Here is a 24,754-nt window from a genome sequence, read left to right on the forward strand (position 1 = left end):
GAGTTTCAGAAATGTAAACAACTAGGTGAAAAATATGTGAAAAATCCCACAGCAGAACAGCCAATCTATAGAAATCCACTTTCAGTATAATTTGCCTGAATTTCCATGCATTTAACATTATGACAAGAACATTACTGTGGGATAGTTATTGCAGTATATTATGACATAGTGAAAAGATTATGCATACTGCTCAGTCAGACAACATAAGCATTGTTAATAAAAATATGTAATAGATTTTATATGCTAATACTTGTTCATTATATTATTAAATGTTATTCTTGTATTTAAAATGATATTTTATATTTTTATTGAGTGGAGATTGACACAAGGACAATTATGGGGGCTGTGCTTGTCCACAGTGGATTGGTTGTTTTTACTCAAAGCCCTGAATGACAAGCTCTGGCCCTGGGCTGAGCCGCCGATGATGTCACCAGTAGCCTGACAGGCAGCCAAAGTTTATAGAAACCTGGCATTGCAGGGGTATGAATGAGAAGAGACTACTCAAAGACACTTGAGTTGATGGACACTTGGAAGTGAGGTCTCCAGCAAAGGTGTGCACCCTTTGCTTACCCACATGCCCTAGTTCATGTGATTTTTAACACACAAACGAGTACCGGTATTTTGTGCGGCCTCAATATATCATGGCAACATGCAAGCATTTTGTGTCCATCTTTTATCTACATTGTGGCCACAAATTGAAATATACCAAAAAAAATCCCATGTAATGTCCTGAGCTCCATCGATTTTAGTGGATCTATTTTCTGTAGTTGTACTTCTTTTCTTTTCAATGAAACACGCACTTGAGAAAAATTTGATGTGAGAAGGCGGTCTAGCTCACTTTCACCATACTCAGCATAGTATTGCTTCTCTTCCCTCAATTACTTTGTGGACATATTTTTTCAAAACATTTAAGTGAGACACTCAACATTGAAGAACCTTCACTAGTACAAAATTTTTTTAAAATCTTATCCGTGTGTTCGTTACATTCCTGATCTCAACTGATTTTATTGAACCATTCTCATTCAGGGCAACATGCATTAAAAATGCACAACCGCTTCTAAAATAAAACCCAATGATAATAGTAAAAAGAATGCAAAAATAATGCTCTGCTCTCATCAGTCACACGTACTAAGGAATTATTTCGAATAAACTGATAATGTATATATTCATTTGTAGGTACGAATGTGGGTACATTAAAATCTTTTTTTTTCAATCTAAAACTGACCATTTTTTAAGACATAGCTGCTGACCGTAAAACCACAGGACGGTGAACAAGATGTTTAACCATTTATTGTTTACGATGTTGCTGCCGGTGATAACAAACACGCAACGTGAATGTCAAATCAGCAGGATCCAATTCATTTTAAAGGGTTAGAGGGGATTAAAGTGGAGTTACATAAAAGCACCACGGGATTGGTGACCCGAGCGGGGCATGCGCATTTCGTTCTATCCACAGCAGCTCGAGCAGTAGCCCTTTAAACCTTTTAAATCTGTGTTGGATGATTTCGGTTGTTTGACATTTAAAAGACGGAGGACGCTTGACGGTAAGTTTTGTGTCTGAGTGCTGCTCATCCAATGTTATTTTTGTGAGCGTCTGCTCTGCTGTCAGTCAAGCTGTATGAGACAGCGACCGACCGATAAGTGCGGTGAAAAGTAGCAGCAATTACTCATGCTATACTGTACTGCTCTGTGCCTGTCCGGCTCTGTGGGCGATTTTGCAGCCTCGTTATATTTATATTTCACGCCACTCCCGTCCCACCTTCTGTTTCTTGGACGCTATAAACATCAACAAAGTAAATGTTACTCTATTTTAACTGGGAACAAGGTTTTCTGAACAGACACGCAGCTGTTTCTATTTTACTAATCTATCTGTTCACCCCGAAGGCGAAATATTTGGTTCTGAAAACAAGTATTAATTCAATGGCCGAGTTAGCATTTCGACAATTTATTCAGTGATCGATTAATGTGAGCGTCCGTTTTCCCACTGTCAAAACAAATAAAATGGGACACATTTAAAACACGGTACAAACGTATGTTTTTATTTGTTAGATGGTGTTTTGCTCTATGAGGTGTCTTGTCCTCTGCAGTTGATGAATTTTTTACTTGCTGTCCAATGACATCGTGAGCACACACCCACTCGTACGTGTGCATCCCATTCCCCTTTCTATTCGCGAGAACTTTGTGTTCCTTTGAAATGATCCTCCGCTTCGTAAACCGAACAACTTTCTCTTAGATGTTTGTTGTTGTTGTTTCTCCCCTAAGTCCATTTTCACAACCTGCAGTCTTCACTGTGCCTGCCTGAACTGGAATGTTTCATATACCGATAATTCAAGGAAGGTAGAATAGCGCTGGCCTCAATATTGGTTTGTCCACATTTTTGTTTATTTATTTAAAAATTATTTAGTTTTAATTGTTTGACCAATCAAGACTATTGAGAACGGCTTGCTGTTTTGTGGTAGCAATAGAAATGATTTTACTGCATTTCCTGAAAATGTATACTTTTGGAGAATTCTATCTGATGCCAGTGATATGAAAATGTCACCAATTCTTGTCAATACACACAATGCCTTATCGGAGGGAAAAGTTGCAAACACTGGAAAAAAATTGTTAGTGCTATATTAATATTATTTAGTTCTTCTAATTAAATTGGAACTTTCTCACACCTTACTCCAAAACTGGACCAAGCAATGACGCAGGTGGGTTTTTGTCCGACAGTGTAATTGTCAAGTATCAATGGACCATCCTGTCCGTCACTGACGGACCCCCATTTTGATGCCGACTGATAGAAACATGCTTCGGCTGTCTCGTGTCTGTTCGCGGGGCTGAATACAAAGCAGGGTTGCTTCCATTGACTGTATATGGAAACACGTTGTGCTTCCTGTGCAGTAGGTGACAGTATGAACAAAAGAGCTGTAACCTGACAAATGAATCAAAAATAAGATGATGATGATGACGATCATAGACAGGAGTAGGATTGCAGGTTAGTTGGAGTGGATTCTACCCTTGGACAAATTGCGAAGGTTAAGGTAAGCCATTTTTAACTGTACAGAAAAACCTTTGCCATTTTAGGAGTTAAAACAGCTGCAGGCAGCCGCCAGCGTACTTCTGCTGTACTTAACAGTTCAATAGATTGGCAAATAACTTTTTGCGTGTGTAAAGCTCAATGGACCTAAACCGTTTGATGTCGATAGTGAGGATGTAATGATAATGGCATTGTCGCTGTATTAAATATCAAATGTCATCGTCATGTCACAATATTAAAAGGACCACATCTGTGTCTGACGTTCACACTCCAGCGTGTGATGCCCAATTCAGATTTTTGGTCAAATCTGTTCTTTTTATATACTCGGCCACATGACAAAAAGAAATGGGATTTTTAATCACTGTGATGTGACACATCGGTGTCCAAAGCATGACATCAAGTGGCATTGGGGGGAGAAAGACATCATACAATACAATACATGCTGATTTATATAGCGCTTTCACAACAGCGACAGCTGTAACAAAGCGCTTCACAAAACAGTTAACATAAAGTAAAATAATAAACACAACACATAACATAAAACACAGACATTCGTGCAGTCCTAACCACTTTTCCGTCACACGCTTTGTTGTTTGAAGCAGTTTCAGATGAAAGAGGAGAGAATCAAAGTGTCCTTTAACCAGTGGATCAGAGACGTCATGCTCAAAATGTGCACACGTCGGCTACAAGCTAAGTTTCAAAGTCAACAAGAAGCTGTAGCATCCATTGACGAAAAAAGAGATTGGTTCACTTCTCCTGTCCCATGGAAATCCATTTCAATTCCAAGCGGCGACTCTCAGTTCCAAATACGCACCGGCGCTCTGCGCCAACGCTCCTCTCTCCTCATCCTCAACTTCAGCAGCCATCCATCCAGCCGCACAAATGTCACACAGTGTTTACGGAAGTGAATATGTTCCTGCTAGTAGAGGCTCTTTTTAACATCTCATCACCAAAGTAGCGAGGCCGGAACAGGTCCAGGTAGAAATGTTTTGGGGATATGATGCAACGCTCCTCAATCTCATTGAATGGAGACGTCTGCTAAAGATGATGTCACGTCTTTGCAGCGTGTACTAAATGAACCATATGCGTGGCTGAATTATGATTAACACCACATAATTCCACTGTCCACTTTTTGTTTAATATTTCGAGTGGGATTAAAGTCAGAAAAAAAGTCACATACGTGTCGCAATTGAGTTGCAGTGTGAACATATCCTGAGCATACAGAGGAGACCTTTGGGGGGGGGGGGTCTGACTGGTTTATAGATGGATTGTGTGGTATTCACAACTCCCTGCCCTCGGGGTTGTGCAGCGGCCAGCTTTCACAAACGCATGCATCTGCACACAGCCATGTTTTTCCTTGGCGCAATCGAAAGGACAAAGGAATGCACATGTCTGTCTGATGTTCTTTGACAGGCAAGAAAGAATGTACATGCAGTACACTAACTGTAGGTTTTCCCATTGTCCGCCAAGCCTCCTCTGGCCCACCAGAGCCCCCCGCTAAAGTGAAAAAGTCGGATTTGCCCCCCCCCACCCCCACACCAGATATATATACATTTGTGTATGTGGGTACTGTACCAGCATTTTTAAAATATGTAAACAACATTTCTATTTTACATATTTGAGACGGGCCCGGTGGATCCGTGGTTAGCGCGTCATCACACCCATATGTGATTATTTTGGTTCGAGCTTTTAAACCTGATGTGTCCAATTGCTTCCAGCTTTTTGTCATCTAGGTATGACGTTCCCTGTGGATTTCCTGGCAAATGTCAGCCAGGCCGAGCTGGAAGCATCAGCACACAACTATCTGAACAACCTCCTTCACAGCAACACAGATTCTGCCGAGCATCTTATCCTCTCCGACTCCACCAAGGTTATACAGTCAGAAATGGCTCACCTCTCTGTTCTGTAATGGAAAATATCAAGTCAAAGTACAATATTCTTTATTTCATTATATTTTGGTTATTCCCTAAGAGAAAATTATTAGGGCTGTAGAGGTACACAAAATTCAGGGTTTGGTTTGGTACTTTAGTGTCACGGTTTGATACTTATTTTTTTGGATGATTTTTTTTTTACTGTAGTTTGTTCATGTAAAATGTGTATTTTTATTTTTTTATATTTTTTATTTATTTTCTATATTGTGGCCACAAATTGAAATATACCAAAAAAAATCCCATGTAATGTCCTGAGCTCCATCGATTTTAGTGGATCTATTTTCTGTAGTTGTACTTCTTTTCTTTTCAATGAAACACGCTTGAGAAAATTTTGATGTGAGAAGGGGGTCTAAGCTCACTTTCACCATACTCAGCATAGTATTGCTTCTCTTCCCTCAATTACTTTGTGGACATATTTTTTCAAAACATTTAAGTGAGACACTCAACATTGAAGAACCTTCACTAGTACAAAATTTTTTAAAAATCTTATCCGTGTGTTCGTTACATTCCTGCTCTCAACTGATTTTATTGAACCATTCTCATTCAGGGCAACATGCATTAAAAATGCACAACCGCTACTAAAATGAAACCCAATGATAATGAGGCCCCGGCTTCAAGATAATTTAATGCCCAATGGTTAAGAACAGCAAAAAAAAAAAATACATAACACCAAAAACATCATTGTTGCCATCAAGCTTATTGCACACAAAATGGAAAGGAATAAAAGTAACTGTTTTTTAAAATATTCTTTTAAAGTGGCCCTTGTACATCCCATTCTGTAGACTTGGGCCCCATGGCTCCTTATCTTAAGCCAACAGGCTTAAACTGGATGGTGATTTTAAATTGGACCGGCAAAACCAGCTTCTTTCATTTTTGGGAGCTGGCTAAAGTAAAGCCTCTCCTTTCTCATGAGCACTTTGAAACAGTAATTCAATGCCTTCGTCACATCCCGGTTGGATTACAGTCATGCACTTTACTTTGGAGTCAGACAATCCTCCATTCAGTGCCTTCAGTTGGTCCAGAATGCTGCTGCTCGCCTCTAGACTGGTACTCCGAAGAGGGAGCACATCACTCCTACTGTTAACATTGGCTCCCTATCCATTTTAGAGTTTTTTTAAGATCCTTTTATTTGTTTTCAGATCTTTAAATGGCCTCGCCGCCTTACCTCTTTGAGCTCCTCCACCCCTACGCACCTGCCCGGTACCTCAGGTCTGAGGACCAGATATTATTAGAGGTGCCAATAACTAAGCGGAGCTTTCCGTTGCTGCACCCTCTCTTTGGAATGACCTCCCACCGAATGGTCGACAAGCCCCCTCGCTGCCCATCCTTAAAACTCGTCTCAAAACTCAACATTTTTGTCTAAAAGTCAGTCCACAAACCACCTGACTATTATTAATTGACACCACGATGCCACAAGATGGTGCCAAAGTAATGGTTTAGCCTTCACATAGCCTTCACACAAAATCAGAGAATAGGTCTTTTTTTTTTTCAAGGAATACGAGCATAGTTTCCCAGAAAAAAAATAAATGAGTAGATCAAATATACATGGGTTCAATGTACAGTTCCTGCATGGAGTCTCGTTCGATTGTGGTCATCATGTTGCGGAATGGTTTGTATATTTATGACATATTAATAACATATACTCATTTCTGTGCTCTCCCCACTGTCTTCAGGTTAGTGTAGGCATTTCCAGGGTAGGCTATGTTCCTCTGTATGGTTCCGATGACAAAAAGAGGATGCTGGCCCTCTTTTCCCCTGCCAACCTGTTCACTGCTGTGGCTCTGTACCTGTTGGACCAGTGGTGGACTGTGGACGATATTCTCAAGACATGTGACCTTGCTCGAGATGGAGTTGTTGAGGTAAAAGCAAACTGTCAGCAGTTCGTGTAAAAATCAGCAGGTGGCTATCATCCATCATATGTGTGTACATAAGGTCACAGCACAAGATTCGGTGAGTGCAGCCTCCTGTGTGTTTGTGGATCTCAGGGAAAGCAAACAAACAAACAAAACTGTTTGTGTACTTTTGATATTAAGTCGGCCATGAGAGGTTGAAATCTTTCTTGGCTGATAGTGTCTTTAAAGATAACCAGGCATCCTGCTTTGCCCTTACTTTTTTCGTGTTCATATAATCTGCTTCTTAGATGACCAGAAAGACACAATCGAGTTACCTCTTATCGCTGTGTTCTCGGCAGGACCTTGTAATATGATTGGCAACGGCATCTGGCCTGTGTCCTCACTTCTTTTATATCCCCTTTTCCATTGTAAGGGTTCTACCGTAAAACAACCTGGTTCCGCCCCCCTCGTTTACATTACACGTTTGTAGCTGTGAGGTCACAGTGGAAGCATTCCTCAGAATCTCTTCCAACCTGCTTCGAGAACGCAAGCCGAGGAGGGTTGTGATTGTGACTGTCATCTAATTCAGCGGTCCCCAACCCCCGGGCCACGGACCAGTACCGGTCCGTGGGTCATTTGTGCCAGGCCACACAGAAAGGATAAATAACTTACATTTCTTGCATTTTATTCATTTTGAAATCTGAAAGATGTTTTATTTTGAAAAATTCACAGATTCTCTGTTACATCCGTCTACTGTATGTCACTCTTGACGCAGGTCAAGGCGCGCTTCTCGGTCATGTAATAGGTTACCGCTAAAATGAAACCCAGGAGCTCGCAAAATGAGTTAAAAAAAGGTGTTGGAAAGTTTTTTGGGGGGAAAGGGAAAAGGCACAGCCAGGAGAAAGAAGAGGAGCCTCTGACTTTCAAGAAAAAGAAGGCTACATTTAATAGACAGTATCAGGAATCCTACCTAAAATACGGATTTATCTCAACGGGAGATTCTCACGGACTAAGGTCGTATTTTTCATGCACTTTCTATCTGCGGTCTATCTTATTTTGAAGGCACACTTAAATGTTACCATAGCGACCAGAGAGTGTTGCAGCCTGATGGGAGGATCCTCGTGTCATCATTCGTCTTTACTTAGGTTGAGAAAATACTACAGTTTTCATGTAGGTCATATCATATTATTTCGTTGTATTTATCCGGCCTTAAAGGCCGGTCCCTAAAAATATTATCTGAAATTAAACCATTCCGTGGGGCAAAAAAAGTTGGGGACCGCTGATCTAATTGACTGAGCGATGGGGGTGTTTCTTAAATGATGCAAGTAATTCTACTGCAAACACCCGTTTCCTGGTTTTAGGCCAGCAAGACAGCCAAGTAAAAAAAAATTTTTTTTTTTATACCAAGGTCATTCAATAAATAAGATGAATTTTTTTGTATCAGGACTTCTACAGATACAGACAGAAGCTTCCTTTTTTTTTTTTTTTTGTCTTATTGTCTCCCAGCACTGTCACACCCTTTCCCATCGGTGCACCAGCTTCCGTATCCCCTCAGCGTAAAAATTGTTGGACTGTCGCTCACATTTTTGACTTTGTCACTTTCAAACTTCATGTTAACTACTGTGAACTGCTGAGGCATGTCAGGAAACATAAAGAACAAACACAGGGGTCATCATTCAGAAGGAGTTCTCTTGTATCATGACAACGCAAGGCCTCACACAGCAGTCCAAACGGTGCAGACCATCAACGAACTGGACTGGGAACTGCTCCCTCATCCCCCTTCCAGCCCAGACCTTGCCCCTTCAGACTTTCACCTGTTTGGCCCCTTAAATGCGTTCACGAGAGGACGAAGGACAGACCGGCCAAAATAGGGTAAAGTGTCCATCTCTGGTATATGCTGTATTTTTATGTCTTGGTGGTGGCCGGTGAGTGCCCGTGTGTTTCTCGCTTGAAGATGAAAATTGAATTTTTGTCAGTGTGAAAATTTATGTGCAATTAATGGGGTGTAATAAACAACATGGCCATTTGCAACAGTGATTCATATTTTAAATCGTCCCAAAACCAGTTACTGAGACTCATCACTCGTGTAATCTGTCGCAAGGCCCCAACACTAAGAGTGTGCAGTGGAGACTTGCACAGTTCAGATGATCCCACCCCAATTGATTGGTGCCTGTTGTAATGGAGAAGCAACAGAGGCCAGGCCAAGAGAGGCGGGGGCAGAGCGGGGCCAGGCCGTTCTTGAACCTGTAATAGAAAAATGCCATATGATGGAGAAGCCATGGTTGAAGCGCTAGTAATGGGCAATATCTGCCATCTAGTGGCGAACAGTGTTAGTACAACTTAAAACTAGTCAGGCTCTGTGGAGGAAACATTTTACAATTTTCAGTAACAATCTACTCTGAGTCCTATAAATTTGATGATTCTGTGTGTCCTCTAGGTGGAGACCGTTGGAGAGAGAATCGTGTTATATGTTTTGAATCGGGTGATCTACAGAGTAAGGGAGATGAACTCTGAAGAGGAACTTCCCTTCCTCAGCCATGGGGAGAAGGATTATGCAAAGATTTGCTGGAGTAATGGAGAGGCTATTGGCTTCTACTCAGTCAAACCCTCAGGTGACCTTCATTATGTTGTGAATTTACTTTTCTTTGACACTGATTGTCACTCATCCATCCATCCATCCATCATCTACCGCTTATCCGGGGCCGGGTCGCGGGGGGCAACAGCTTTAGCAGGGAAGCCCAGACTTCCCTCTCCCTAGCTACTTATTCCAGCTCTCCCCGGGGGATCCCGAGACGTTCCCAGGCCAGCTGGGTGACATAGTCTCTCCAGCGTGTCCTGGGTCTTCCTCGGGGTCTCCTCCCGGCGGGACATGCCCGGAACACCTCACCATGGAGGCGCTCAGGAGGCATCCGAATCAGATGCCCAAGCCACCTCATCTGGCTCCTCTCGATGTGGAGGAGAAGAGGCTCGACTCTGAGCCCCTCCAGGATGACCGAGCTTCTCACCTTATCGCTAAGGGAGAGCCCGGACACCCTGCGGAGAAAACTCATTTCGGCCGCTTGTAACCGGGATCTCGTTCTTTCGGTCACGACCCATAGCTCGTGACCATAGATGAGGGTTGGAACGTAGATCGACCGGTAAATTGTGAGCTTCGCCCTTTGGCTCAGCTCCTTCTTCACCACGACAGACCGATACAACATCCGCATCACAGCAGACGCTGCACCGATCTGCCTGTCGATCTCCCGCTCTCTCCTGCCCCCACTCGTGAACAAGACCCCAAGATACTTGAACTCCTCCACTTGGGGCAAGATCTCCTCCCCGACCCGGAGGGGGCACTCCACCCTTTTCCGACTGAGGACCATGGTTTCAGATTTGGAGGTGCTGATTTTCATCCCAACCGCTTCACACTCGGCTGCGAAATGCTCCAGTGAGAGTTGGAGAGCCCTGTTTGAAGGAGCCAATAGCACCACATCATCTGCAAAAAGCAGGGATGCAATACTGAGGCCCCCAAAATGGACCCCCTCAACGCTTCGGCTGCGCCTAGAAATTCTGTCCATAAAGGTTATGAACAGAATCGGCGACAAAGGGCAGCCTTGGCGGAGTCCTACCCCCACTGGAAACGATTCCGACTTACTGCCGGCAATGCGAACCAAACTCTGACATCGGTGGTATAGTGACCGAACAGCCCGTATCAGGGGGTTCGGTACCCCATACCCACGAAGCACCCCCCACAGAACTCCCCGAAGGACACGGTCTAACGCCTTCTCCAAGTCCACAAAACACATGTAGACTGGTTGGGCGAATTCCCACATACCCTCGAGGACCCTGCTAAGGGTGTAGAGCTGGTCCACTGTTCCACGGCCGGGACGAAAACCACACTGCTCCTCCTCAATCTGAGGCTCGACTTCCTGACGGACCCTCCTCTCCAGCACCCCTGAATAGACCTTACCAGGGAGGCTGAGGAGTGTGACTGATTGTCACTCACCAAAGTCCTATTTAAAAAAAAAAAAAAAAATTACCAAATAATTTGTTCCAGCGTCCAACTATTGTCATCATAAAAGTTTATTATGAAGGCAATTTTTTTTCACGTTCTTGTTGTACAAGTCTGAAAAAACAAAACATAACAAAAAGGTTTCACATACAGTATATCCAAGTCAAACATTTTCATGCATATTTACATTTTGCTTCCCTTTTAGGAAGCTTACATAATTATCTTTCAACAAGACGATATCAACTTCCTGTCATGGACTCTCTGTTTGTGAGAAAATGTCATCGGGGTAATGGCTTCGGACTACGCATGCTGGAGGATTTTGTGCTGAGTTTTCGAGATGGCTGTGTGGGATTGAGTTATCCGCTCACCAAAGCCATGTACAAAAGTATGTATGTCTTTCATATACAATTTTGAGGTTATATAGATGAGAGAGGGAAGGGCAATTTTAACGATTCGAGGGGACCACAATTTTTCATCAGCACGACTGAGGTGCTATGCAAGACTGCGCACTGCCTAATCAAATGTGTGACAACCCCATATTTAATAAGGGCTAAATATGTGCATCGATCCGATTTTATTATTGAACCAATGTCCTAGCATTTTCGCATTAAATCCATGACTTTAGTTAGGATGATGACAACTCCTCTCCTCGAGCACTTTCCAAGATGGCAAATACGCCCAATTCCTGATTGACAAACTCGTCCACAAGAACTACAGACATAGAGGTCATTGATGGCTGGGGCACACACATTCACCTTCTGTCGCTCTTTCCGGGCATACACTGCTGTATTCAGCTGGGCCTCCCCCATCTCGCAGGGCATGTAAGCAAATTGTCCTCCAAGCAGCTCACCAGTCAGATCTGAAAACCCCGATAACGATTCTGATCATTTGAATTAGGTGTGTTGGAGGAGGAAGACATTTAAAACATGCTGGATAGGGGTCCTTGAGGACCGGGGTTGGACATCCTTTCCTTACAGAAACATACTTTATTATTTAAACTGTAACTCGCACTTTGACTATATACTTGGTAGACAGCTGGAGTGACGTGGATGTTTGATGCTCTGCCTGCTCCCGGCTTCTAACACAATACAGGAGATGATCCTTATGGAGCCCCAGTCATGACATGGAGAGTTCTTTTTCATGGGGGGGCAAACAATATATAATATACACAGAAAATACTACAGTAATCCCTCGTTTATCGTGGTTAATGGGAATCGAAACCACCCGCGATAGACGAAAATCCGCGAAGTAGCGAACCTCCCCGTATAGGTATATGTACATGTGTATGAGTAGAAATAATATTTATAAGGCCAAATTTAATGGTATACATTCATGTTTGTAGTAATTAACATTACATAATGCTATATAATACACTTAAACAGTAGAAGTCTCTATAAAAACTTCACAAAAATCAAAGAATACCTGACTAAATTCAATAAATTTAAAATAATTGCCATATCAGAAACTTGGCTTGATGAAGATAAAACAACTGAAATGGAAATAGAAGGTTATGAAATGTTTTCAACTAATAGGGAAAACAAAAAAGGAGGGGGGGTTGCAATATATGTAGACAAAGCACTTAAATGCAGTAAAATCGAGAGATTGACAAACACAATAGAAAACCTAATGGAATGTCTAACCATTGAAATACATAATAAAAAGGCATCAAATATCATAAGTTGCATCTATAGGACACCAGGATCATGTATTGACACATTCAATAAAAAACTAACAGATATGCTCAGTTACAACAACGATAAGAAAACACGAATAATATGTGGTGACTTTAACATTGACTTATTAAACCCAAATGGACACAAAAAAACAACCGACTTCATAAATACTATGTACAGCAACAGCTTTTTCCCAGTAATCCTGAAACCTAGCAGAATAACAGTTGACACGGCCACATTAATAGATAACATATTTATAAATAAGATTGACCATAAAATGGAAAGTGGACTTCTCATTAATGACATAAGTGACCACCTACCTGTTTTTGCAGTTTTTCATAATTATTTTGATAGAAAAGCTAAGTCAACAACTCACATAACAGAAATAAGACTAAGAACCCAACGCTCCACCGACGCCTTTAAGCAAGACCTAGAAAAACAAAACTGGACCGAGGTCTACTCAAACGAAGACCCAAATACAGCGTTTGAAGTATTTCAGTCTACCATAATCTCTTTATATGATAAACATTTTCCATGAACTAAAGTCTCCAAAAAGTATAAAGACCCCAGTAAGCCATGGATAACGAAAGGCATAGAAAACGCATGTAAAAAGAAAAACAATTTATATAAATTGTTTTTAAAATTGAGAACTGAAGAAGCAGAAAAAAAATATAAGACCTATAAAAATAAACTAGTAAATATTATAAGAACCAGTAAAAGAGATCATTATCATGCACTATTAGAGCAGAATAAAAGTAACACACAAGAAATATGGAAGATACTTAACCAAGTAATCAGAAATAGTCCTAAAAAAATGGATTATCCAGAGTATTTTATCAAAGGCAAAAATACTATTTTGGAAAAAACTGCAGAAATAGCAACTGAATTTAATGAGTATTTTGTCAACATCGGCAGTAACCTAGCAAAACAAATTCCTGATCCAACAAACTTGTTTGAAATAGATAGATATGTAGAAAAAAACTCCTCCACGATGTTCCTTACTGCTGTAAAACAAGAAGAAGTATCAAATATTATAAAAACTTTTAAAAATAAAAAGTCAACTGATTGCTTTAGTATTGACATGACAATAATAAAGCAGATTATAGAATATGTAGTGCGACCTTTCACGCACATATGCAACCTGTCATTCAAAGCTGGTATCTTTCCATCAAAAATGAAAATTGCTAAAGTTATTCCAATCTATAAAAGTGGAGAAAGACATCGGTTTACAAATTATAGACCAATATCACTACTACCACAATTTTCAAAAATATTAGAAAAACTATTTTCTCGCAGACTTGATAGCTTTATACAAAAGCATGCGCTGTTAAGTGAGAATCAATATGGCTTCAGGGAAAAACGGACCACCTCAATGGCAGTTATGGAGTTTGTGGAAGCAATAGCCACTAATATAGACAACAAAGAATTTACTGTTGGGGTTTTCCTAGATCTAAAAAAAGCTTTTGACACAATAGATCACAGTATATTATTGAAAAAAATAGAAAGATATGGCATTAGAGGTGTAGCTTATAAATGGATAAAGTTATTTAGAAAACAGATATCAGTACGTGCAACTCAACAATAAAAAAACGAATCAACTAAAAATCACTCACGGAGTTCCTCAGGGGTCAGTGCTTGGTCCAAAACTATTCATCTTATATATAAATGATATCTGCAAGGTCTCAAAACAATTTAAATGTGTCCTATTTGCTGATGATACAACTTTCTACTGTTCTGGAATAAATCTGAAACAGCTCCTGACAACCATAGAAAACGAATTAAACAAATTAAAAAACTGGTTCGACAGAAATAAATTGTCACTTAACCTGAAAAAATCGAAGTTAATTGTTTTTGGCACAAGACCAATCAAACACCAAGCTAAAATTATGGTAAACTCAATTGAGATAGAAAGAGCGTATGAAACCAAGTTTCTCGGATTAGTAATAGACTCAAAACTATGTTGGAAGCCACATATCGATAACGTAAAAAGAAAAATAGCCAAAACCGTAGGGATCCTCTACAAAACCAAGGAAGTGCTAAATAAGAGATCTTTGTACACATTATACACTTCATTATTATTACCATATATGACCTACTGTGTGGAAATATATGGGGAAATGCCTGCAAAACAAACACACTCCCTATTCTCAACCTACAAAAAAAAAGCAATTCGAATTATTAATAGATCAAAATATACGGAACCCACAAATCCACTATTTATCAAATTAAATACGATGAAATTTTATGACCTGGTTGACTTTAAAATCGCCCAATTAATGTACAAAGCACACAATAACCTGCTCTGCCAAAACATTCAGAAGTTTTTCGAAATTCGAGAAAGCAGCTATGATTTAAGAGGTACCAACTTATTCAAAAAAACTCAAAACAAGAACAAACATCAAGCAAAGAAGTGTATCTATCAAAGGTGTTAATCTGTGGAATAATCTCGAAACGGACCTGAAAATGAGTAAATCGCTTGCTGAGTTCAAAAACAAATTCAAAAAAATAGTACAAACAACCTACATCAATTAGAGTTAAAATGATAAATTCAAAACATTAAATATAATGATAAATCAGAACTAAGTTGATAAATAGAGAAAGGTATATAAATATCCATTATGAATACAAGAGAAAATTGACACAAGAGTGTCAGGGTGTGGAAGTATATAATCCCGATACAAACCAAAAGTTGTAAAAATATCACGGTTAAGGGTAAAGTATGAGCCTTAATGGAGACTTCTTTCTTCTTACTTTTTTCTTTTCTGATTGATATAAAAATGATTTATTAGATACAATCACATAACGGGGTAGGACTAGATAAGTTTTTTACTTCTTCCTACTCCCTTGAACATAATAACTGTGTTGTATGAAGATTGATTTCTTTCTTTTTTTATCTACCTTATTTTCTGTCAAATTATTACTGTATATATGTTTTATGTTCAATAAACAAACAAACAAACAAATACATTACACGAACCCTAATAATCGACAAGATACATTTGGAGTGTGAAGAAATAAGGCAAACCACAGGGTTGCTCTCTAATGCAAATAATAATGTAGCTTCTTATTTTTACCATATGGTCGCCATAATTTGGTCAAGTCCAAATGAAGTCGAATTAACCCTTTCAGCTATGCAACTTGCACAAAAGTCTCGCGTCGTGTGTCCATCATGTCACTCCTTGTGTTTTGAGGATGAATAAAGAAAGCACTAGCTGCATTTTTATAACTCCTGGTCTTCTCGAAAATTCCAGTGATGTAATGGAAAATTCCAAGACCATAGGTCAAGGTGCATTGTACAATTGAATTCACGCAATGTGAAAATAAGGGCCTTTGTACTGCATGCAGAAGGCACCGTGTGTGTCCCTTTGTTACAACTGTCACTTGTTTAAACCCGATTGTATAGATGCATATCTTAAAAAGCTTCAACTGTAACCTTTCTCTACAGCAACCTTCATTTTCATTTACATACATATCACTACATCAGCTTCTCACATGTAGCAATAAGGCCTAACAGTTGTACAATCTTAACACGTCATGTTTGTGACCTGGGCAAAAAAAAAAAATCATATATATAATATATATGTAGCAGTTACTGAGTAAATATGTATAGCATTTTTCGACCTACTTGTAATAGTAAAGCATCAATTACATGAATCAAGTCATCGTAATGCATTGTCAAGGAACATCATAATACTTCTACTGCAAGCCAGATGACGACAGATCAGATCATGTGGTGCAATCATCATGACATATCACTTTTGTATAATCCATAGCATAACAAATCATTTAGATTTTTCCAAGATCACCAAGTCATCACATGCCTTTCTGGATGATTTATAAACTGTGGTCCACGCCCCCGCTTTAACTTGGGTTTGTCGCACTCCAGCGTTCAAATTGGAAATCACAATTTTAATCGATTCTCAATACAAATTGGAGGAACTACCTATTCCTGGGAGTTAACCCATTAAATGATGAATTTATTTCATAATAAAGCCATCACATGAACAACCCTTCATCTTGACATGGTGCGCCAGTTACATCATTTATACATCTTTTATCATCCACACCTCACTTATGGGCCCTTCGCCCTTGGCAAAACTAATCACCCCTTCCTTGGGTTAAGTACCAGGAACCTTTACAAGGTCCTCCTCCGCCAGGGCCCCCTCAAGGGGTTCTGGAGACGGTAAGGGAAGTCCTCCGATAGCACCCAGCAGGAGGTCCAGCACCTCAGCCCCGGAGAGTGGCTCACCCGAAGTCTGGCGGATGCGGAGACGAAGATGCAGGTGGAGGTGAGATGGGCGAGTATGCAGGCGATGAAACTTCCTCCACACCTCACTCATGGGCCCTTAGGCCTCGACACAACTCGTAAATCTACAAGAGTGATTAAATTATGCTATGGGTTTTACATAAGTGTCTTCAATTCTTCTACTATTCATTTGGCTTTTGTGTACTGTGATTCTCCTTCAAAGGAATCAAAATTAACCTACCGGTAATAAAGCCGAGCATCAGACCAACTTACGGCATACCTGTATCATTGCTTCTCTGCCGTATGTTAACAACATGAATCGATAGTTTTAGGGTCAGTCCATAGTGAAAAGGGTTGCTTCTATATTTGTTGTAATGAAAATAAAATGTAATGCATCTTTGATGTTTTTTTTTCTGAGCTATACAGTACTATACATAGATAATACTAATAATTTATTTCAATTCACATTGATAATGCGTTGTCACTTTTCTTCGCAGTGTGTAAGAAGTACCTGTGCCAGTACCCTGGAGACACAGACCTACTTTGGGAGGTGGAGGGTGTGGGTGGACCAAACCAGACGTTCAATATTAGCAAGAGGGTTCAGACCATAGATTTGAGGGGTAAGAACGAACAGCATACACAGGTCAGATGTACAGTAGTAAAAATATTCTGTTCAAGTGCTTTTCATCGTTAATTGTTTGTCTGCAATAATACCACAGTAACCATCCTCCGACCCATCTTATCAAAACCTTCCCACCAATCCTGCCAGCCTTGACAATCCACCCTACCATTCATAATTGGAAAAGGCAAACAAAGTACACAGGCACGTTTCCACCAATAAGAAGTTTGAAGAATTCCAGTCTGGTTTCCATCCAACGTACAGTGGTGCCTTGAGATACAAGTTACATTTGTTCCATCACCATGCTCTTAACTCATTTGCATTTAAAATCATCTACCTTTTTTTTTTTTTTTTTTACCTGCCCCGTTTGGCTGAATGGTCATGCAGAATGAAGAATCTGTATCCTTTTTATGCCAGAACAGTTATTCCATGCAAGAGGGTTTGTTTTTGTGTTTTTTTTTTTAATCCTGCCACCATGGCCGTTTATATGATGATATATACTGTATGTATTGAAGTCTGCAGTGGGAAAGAAAAGGTTTAAGAGGGGAGTGACAAAATAGAAGAGATAATAGAGAGAAAATAAAAGGGTAAAATGATCTGTTCTTCGGCGTCTCTTCTCGGTATTCACTTCCATGGTTATTTAGATGACATACAGCTCTACATCTCCTCTAAACCTGACAAGTCCCTTCCCCATTCTCCCTCTTTGTAAATACACAATCAGAATAACTGTTTACAGATTTAAAAGCTAATCTTCTGCCTATTGATTTATAATCTGTCTTCGCCAATTCGAACAGTTATTCACTCTCGATTGGCCGCTTTATTTTAGCCGCAACTGGGGCCCAAGAGCCCCGGCGTTCCCCCCTCGCGCCACTCGGAGGCATTCCACCACGCGAGGCCCCCTCCCACCCCCCCAAGTTAAGTGTCTGGGTGTCATCCTCAACAGCATACATGCCAACATACCAATGAAATGGTCAAAACGTAAGAATAACCACCCCCCACAAATAGCCGACCATCTTTGAGAAAGCCTTGGCCCCATCTCACCTTAGTTCCTATAATTCCTCTGTGGTGTACGCTCTGCTCTTCTTCCTAACTTGACTTCCTACTCTTCCGTGTCCAAAGTTTCAGCTATGCAGCTCCTCAGCTCCTCATCTCTGAAACCGTTTTTTCAGAATCCCTTCCGTGATAATAACTCTCTCACACCACACTTTTACTGTCTTTCAACTTGCATAGGCCATTCATTACGAATACTTTAAAAAAAAATTGTACATGTATTCCTAATTGCTCTTGTATTCATTAGTCTGCAAAGTGAACTTGAGTGCCAGTATGTCCAATTCTTTATTTGTAAGCATTCTTCAACGCTTACAAATAAAGTGTATTATTGTTCTTTATTGATTCTTTATTTACCAGTACCTACTGGTGTTATTTTATTTTTTTTACTGTCACTACCACTATTTTATGTATTATGTCAACATTTGTGTTGTCTGTTTCTCAGCGGTATCAACAAATTTATTACTTACTGCGAGACCACAAGAGGTCACGAGAGAGACAAAAAAGGAAGTGGCCAATGAGCCAATTGCCACCGAGCAGACAAAAGAAGCCGAATCTATGGCATATAAAGTTGAAACTGTGGTATGTTTCTTTAGTATTGTATTCCTGTTTGTGGTTCAGTAAGAAAGAGTGACCGATGATTTACACCCGGAAAAACATTTTTGAGTTGCAGGAAGAAGTGTTGGTGTCTAGCGTTTCTAGAGGTAAGCATTTCATTATTTTTCTTCAGTTAAAATGCTTCCACATGTTGCGCAAATGTTTCTGTGTTGAACTAAAGTTTATTTGAACTAATGTAATGATCTACACAGACACTAGTGACGAGCCTGTTGCAACTCGGACTACAAGCAGTGGCCAAAAGCAAGCAAAGACAGCTGATAAGATTGCAGAAGGCCACCCTAAAAAAGTTGTCCGGTAACCACACACTGCTTGACAAACTACATGTTAAAGCATTTCTTCGGTGCCATTTGGTCAAGTGGCGGCACACACGGCTGGGGTTTATACAGACTGCATAGATTTCATTTGCAGTCAGTGTGCTCTTCAACTGTCACAACGGGCTCTATTTTCATGGCCAGCGGGCATGTTCAGATGACTTTCAGCCACCAAACTGTCAGATCTGCTGTGCGCATATCAAAGGAAACACCCTTGGTAACACCAGAATGCCCACCGTGACATAGAGTGGTCTGTCAAATTTCCAAACAGGCTAAATGAGGCCTGCACTGGCAAATGCGTCAGTTTTTTCTTTTACGGTACATTCGACCGCAGCTATGCCATGAATGGATATGGAGGCCCGTGTGATTAACTGGTCATCAGAATGAAATTTAATATTTCAATCTTAAAAGTAATGCTCTCGTGTCTGTTAGAGTTGAAGATATTGAAGCAGAAACCCCAGAGGAACGTGTTTCTAGGAAAGAGAGGACTCCTCCTTTGTCTGATTTGGCGGTGACTGAGGTATGTGTGTGTAGTTAAAAACATCAAAGTTTTTTTTTTGGGGGGGGTTCAAAATGATTATTAATTCATACCAACCATGACCTAACTGTGAGTCTGTATGTTTTCAGGAAATATTTAGCACCCGTACTGAAGAAAAGAGAAAAGATTACGTTGGCATTGCCGTTGAAGAATTGGTGGAGGTAGCCACTACTTTAACTCCACAAGAACCTGAGGATGCGCCAGCACTTGCTGCAGAGTGTCGAGAAACAGAGACCGCGATGGATACTTGCCGTGATTCTCAAATGAGAATCGAAAATGTGTCAGAAATGGAAGGATTTGAAGAGGAGTCTCAGCAAGAGGACACAGCCGGAGAAGAATTGCATATGACTCTTGATGAAACATTTGAGGGAGAAGAGAATTGTCTTTCTGAGGGATATGATGACGAGCAACACGAGTCAACAGTTTTGCCTTTGAGAGGAAGATGCAAGGGCGCTCTTGAAGAAAGGAACCCATGTGGTCAAGTAAAACCTGACAATCTGATTATTAATGAAACAGAAGTAGAAAGACCAGTTGAGAAATTGAGTTCTCTGGGAAAAGGTGATGCTCTAAAGGCAGGGAAGGAAGAAGTCACATCTATGCCTGAAGTAAACCTGGAAGAGAGGCGGGAAGAACAGGAAGATGACAACAGTAACGGAATGGCAGAGGCTGTAACTGTGTCGAGAGATAATGCGAAAGATGCAGATCATTTGACGCTAGATCTTAACACAGTGGCTGTTGCCGTAGAAAAAGGCAAGGCGGGCGAAGACCAGAATGTCGCGTCGAAAACAGAATCATCTCAGAAAGAAGGCACTGAACTTCCCAAGCTCCAGAAAGCCACAGTGATCCTTGTGAATTTCAAAACAACACATCAACTTTGTGTGGAAAAAACAACAGCCCCTGGAGAGTATGCTGGATTACAAAAGGAGGAGACGGTTGAAGCAAGAGAGGAAAAGGACGATTCCAGTCCGGTTGGGGAGGAACCCGAGCCGGAAAAGCCTGAAACAGATTCAGAGGAAAACAGGACACGAGAATCAATCGGTCAAGTTTTTACAACTTCAGATACAGAGACTGTCAAACTAAAAGACGATATTGACAACAATCCAAATGAGGAAAGTGTAGATGAAATGGAAGAAGTGCCAGTCATTGAAATAAGAGTTCTTAGGAGTGGCAGGAAGAAGGTTGAAACGAGCTGCGAGCCAACAAGCAGAAGCAAAAAACATCAGGCAGAAGACAAATGTGATATTCCTGGAAAGGAATCCAATCGATCACGTGGCATTATGATGAAAGAAGAGTCTACGGCTCTAACAAAAGACACAGAGCCGGGCGAACAAGCTGCAATTTCGGAGACATCCGTAAATATAACGAAAGTCATCACGGAGACGATGACGACAATGGAAGATAATTTAGTGAGTATGATGGCGGATTCAAGTGATGTCGTCCAAGCAAAGAATCCCGCCCCCCCACTTGAGGAGGAAACGGAACTTACCGCACCACAACACCACAGTGTAGAAATGGTGTCAAAGATACGGGATCTGAAAGCCGTTGAAGTGGTTTTAGTCGACGACAGGGTGCAAGATCAAACGTCTGCTGAAAATGGAGATGAGAACGAGGAGCAGACAAACAAGGGAACCGCGGCGGAGAAAAATGTTACAAATTCACCTGTGGGTGTGGAAACTGAGCAGGAAGACCCGGTAATGGAAGAGTGCACAAAGGGAACACAAGTTCAAGTGATAGGTCACGAGGGAAAAGCTGAAGAAACAAATGCATTTATTCAGGATAATCAACAGATATGTGATGAGAAAGGGAGCCTTGAGGAGAAGGATGTTGATCTCCAAATGGAAACTACAGAACTAAAAACAGACATTGAGAAAGAAAACACTGTGTTGAAAGACTGTGTTGTGGAACAAGAGAAAGTTCAACGAGGGAAATGTGAGGCGAGTGAACCGGAGGTTGCAGCCAGAGACACTCCTGAGATGGCGAGCACCTCCAATGATCCTGCGCCAGAATCCATGACAACACAAGGCGCAGTCGAAGAGCATCAACAGACCCAACGTGCATTCGCCAACATTGAATCGGGGGACGGTGTGCAAGTGAAAAAGGTGGAACATTTGACAACTATGGGTGATCAAAGTACCGAAGCGACGAGCTCCGTGGAAAAGAAGGCAGATCTTGGTAAACCAGAAGCAGAAAGGGTTCAGAGTCAAGGAAAGAAGTCTGTTTCTGCTAGCAAGCAACGCAAATCCAAAAGAAGGCATAAGTCAGAAGGAGAAGAAGAAGAAACTGCTGCACTTGAAGAAATGCAGATTGAGCAAATGGGAGAGCTACTGAGAGAAGCGGAGGACCAAGCTGTTCGTAGGGGAATTGCAGAAAGGCACGGGGAGGAAGATATGACTCGGAGGGAAGAATACACCGAGCCAAAAGGTCAGATGGAAAAAGAAGAATCCAAGCCACATCCCGAGATACGGGAAGAGGGACATACGTCTATTGCAGAGATAGATCAAACCGATGAAAGGATAACCGTTTCAGTTGAGGAAAAGGTTGCTGATCCCGCAATAGAAACAAGAGTCCTGAGGAAAAGAAAAAAGTCTGCTTCCATCACCACTCTGTCAAGATCCAAAAGAGTCTGCACAAACTCTCAAATAGAGATGCCAAAGATTTAGAAGTTATTGGGCTACCAATGGGAGACCAGGGGTGTGAGGAGAAAAAAAGAGAACCAAACAAACAAAAAAAAGAGGAAACTCCAGGCTTAGAAATTGCACATACTGTCATTGATGAAGATTGAATTCTTGGAGATGGCACAGCTAGAAACTCCAGTAACAGTGCTCAGGGGCACAATAAAGCTCATACAAAGATCAGGAACAAGCAAAGACCTCATGGAAACTGACATCACGTCTCTGGATCATGAAACCAAAATGCTCATTCTGTTCACTGATGATACACCTGAAAACTGAGATGGAATCACAAAAGAAGAGCTTCTTACCAGCGTAAAGTTCGAGACCAGACCGAGGGAACACCTAAAATGATTGATGACAGCCTTATTGATCGGGCAACTGAAGAAATATAAGACAAAGCACAAAGAAAGTACTTAAGAAAGAGACCAAAGGTGGATCGTGATGAGATGGAGAAAGATGAAAAGACTGACAAGAAAAAAAACAATCATGGACGATAGATAAAGACTTAGACTAGAGGCACACAGATGTTACATGACCAATGTTTCAGTTTTTTGTTGTTGTTTTTTTTTTGAATCCCCATTTAATATTTTTACCTTGTCTGTTTTAATTGTGCATTTGGTTTCGTCTTCATGTTTTTTTGTTTTAGAGCCCCAAATTATATTTCTGTGAAAATAATGCACCGTCGTTGAAAGAAATAATTGTTATTCGTATACCCCAAACGGTCTTCCCAAAATTCTCCAACTTACTTTTGGGCCACAGTGATGAATCAAACTCAAGAGCAGTATATGCTGTCTATTTGCTATTCAACAAAGACAACAAAAGAAGTCAAATAAGCCATGCCAGTAAATGTGCACAAATGTATCGGCGTTGCTGTTAAAGCCATGCAGAAAATTTTGTGTGAGCGTGAGTGTTGTCACAGTATGAGAGCTCTTCTGCTCAAGTATAGATTTAAAAGGCCTAAAGTAACCCACCAAAAAGTTACCATTACATCTGATGTGCTCTCACCTATGGAATTTAAAATCTAAACAACTCAGCATTTTGGTTGAGAATAGAACATGTATGTTTATTCAGTAAATTGTTTTAATAGGGTAAAAGCGACAATTAACCAAGTAATGTTTGCAGGCCCGTATAATCTTATTTTCTCATAATCCAAGATGCATTGTGTTTTGTTTTTTTCTGAAATAAAATGTATTGCACTCATTTGCAGGATTTCTAGCTATATGACTTATACAGTAGTTATGTAACCTTGGCCTGAGCGACCTTAATCTACCTGTGTCACATGTGGTTGAAATGATCAGTTTCCTCTCAGGCATGGAGACACATGCACACTATTACACAGCATCAGATTGTTTCATCTGTGTTTTGTTTCACTGGCACTTTGTCTGCCACAATTTCCAGTTTCCGATTTATTTTTTTTCCCCAGACACGTTGACATTGTTCAGCAATTTGGTTAAGGTCGCTGTGAGTTCAATTGGGATGGTTTTTGATCATCTTCATCAATTTTCAGTGTACTATTATTATGTGTTGCAATTAGTATGACGAGATGGAAGTTGAGATTTGAGTGACATTTTGACAGAAGTGTTTACGACCGCGAGGCCATTGAAGACCTGATGTTAAAGGAAAAAAAGAAAAGCATTTCTGTTTTTGGTCTGACTGTAAAATAAAGATTCCATAAGACCTTTTCACTTTGGTGTCTTTTTAATGGTGGTAGTTGGAAGTGTCAAATTTTAATGACGATCGTTGTGTACACATAACGGTTCAATACCTACAATTTTACATCTTCTACAACACCAAATATTTCCACACGTGGACAGAAGATATAAGAAAAAAGTGCCTGCTTCAAGAACAATGGTCAAACTAGATACTAGCAAGTTATAATGAAGCTAACTATACTTACTAATTTTATTGACAATGACTAGTTTCTTGCAAGCAAGCTAAAATAAAGTTGAAGCAAAGTTGTCCGAGTAAGTTTTAACAAAGTAGCAACTAGCAAGATACAGTAGTTATCATAAAACTCACTTGTTTATAACTACGGTACCTTGTAATTTGTTATGTCACACAAACCATCCGTTATCTGATCTGCCTATCCTCACAAGGGTATCTCGTGCTGGAGCCTATCCCAGCTGTCTTTGGGCAGCAGGCGGGGCAAGCCCTGAACTGGTTGCCAGCCAATCGCAGGGCATACAGAAACAAACAAGCATCCATGCTCACACTCACACCTCAGGACAATTTAGAGTGTCTAGTCACCCTACCA

At 40.6% G+C, this 24,754-nt stretch overlaps 1 protein-coding gene across 2 annotated transcripts; it reads left to right on the plus strand.

The window, feature by feature from the left end:
* Positions 1 to 1,281: 1,281 nt before the first annotated feature.
* Positions 1,282 to 24,185, plus strand: fam169ab (family with sequence similarity 169 member Ab). 2 transcript variants are annotated; one of them, XM_086110754.1, is made up of 11 exons: positions 1,282 to 1,544; positions 4,741 to 4,892; positions 6,627 to 6,812; positions 9,223 to 9,397; positions 10,982 to 11,161; positions 17,193 to 17,315; positions 18,807 to 18,943; positions 19,029 to 19,065; positions 19,171 to 19,273; positions 19,723 to 19,810; positions 19,918 to 24,185. In XM_086110754.1, exons 2-11 carry the CDS (start codon positions 4,758 to 4,760, stop codon positions 22,486 to 22,488), a joined length of 3,735 nt encoding a protein of 1,244 aa, XP_085966880.1. In that variant the 5' UTR covers positions 1,282 to 1,544; positions 4,741 to 4,757; the 3' UTR covers positions 22,489 to 24,185. The 2 variants fall into 2 exon arrangements, with proteins under 2 accessions (XP_085966880.1, XP_085966881.1); XM_086110755.1 differs by having other exon boundaries at positions 18,807 to 18,940.
* Positions 24,186 to 24,754: the final 569 nt, after the last annotated feature.

This window comes from Hippocampus guttulatus, chromosome 5, assembly GCF_054856545.1.
Source record: "Hippocampus guttulatus isolate MCC_2025c chromosome 5, RoL_Hgut_1.0, whole genome shotgun sequence".
Classification (NCBI taxonomy): Eukaryota; Metazoa; Chordata; class Actinopteri; order Syngnathiformes; family Syngnathidae; genus Hippocampus; species Hippocampus guttulatus.

Excerpts from the sequence above, each read along its gene's own strand:
- fam169ab (XM_086110754.1), top strand. The coding sequence starts at position 4,758 with ATGACGTTCCCTGTGGATTTCCTGGCAAATGTCAGCCAGGCCGAGCTG. Across the intron at positions 9,398-10,981 it reads CTACTCAGTCAAACCCTCAG|GAAGCTTACATAATTATCTT; the intron begins GTGACCTTCATT and ends CTTCCCTTTTAG. Across the intron at positions 19,811-19,917 it reads CTGATTTGGCGGTGACTGAG|GAAATATTTAGCACCCGTAC; the intron begins GTATGTGTGTGT and ends GTATGTTTTCAG.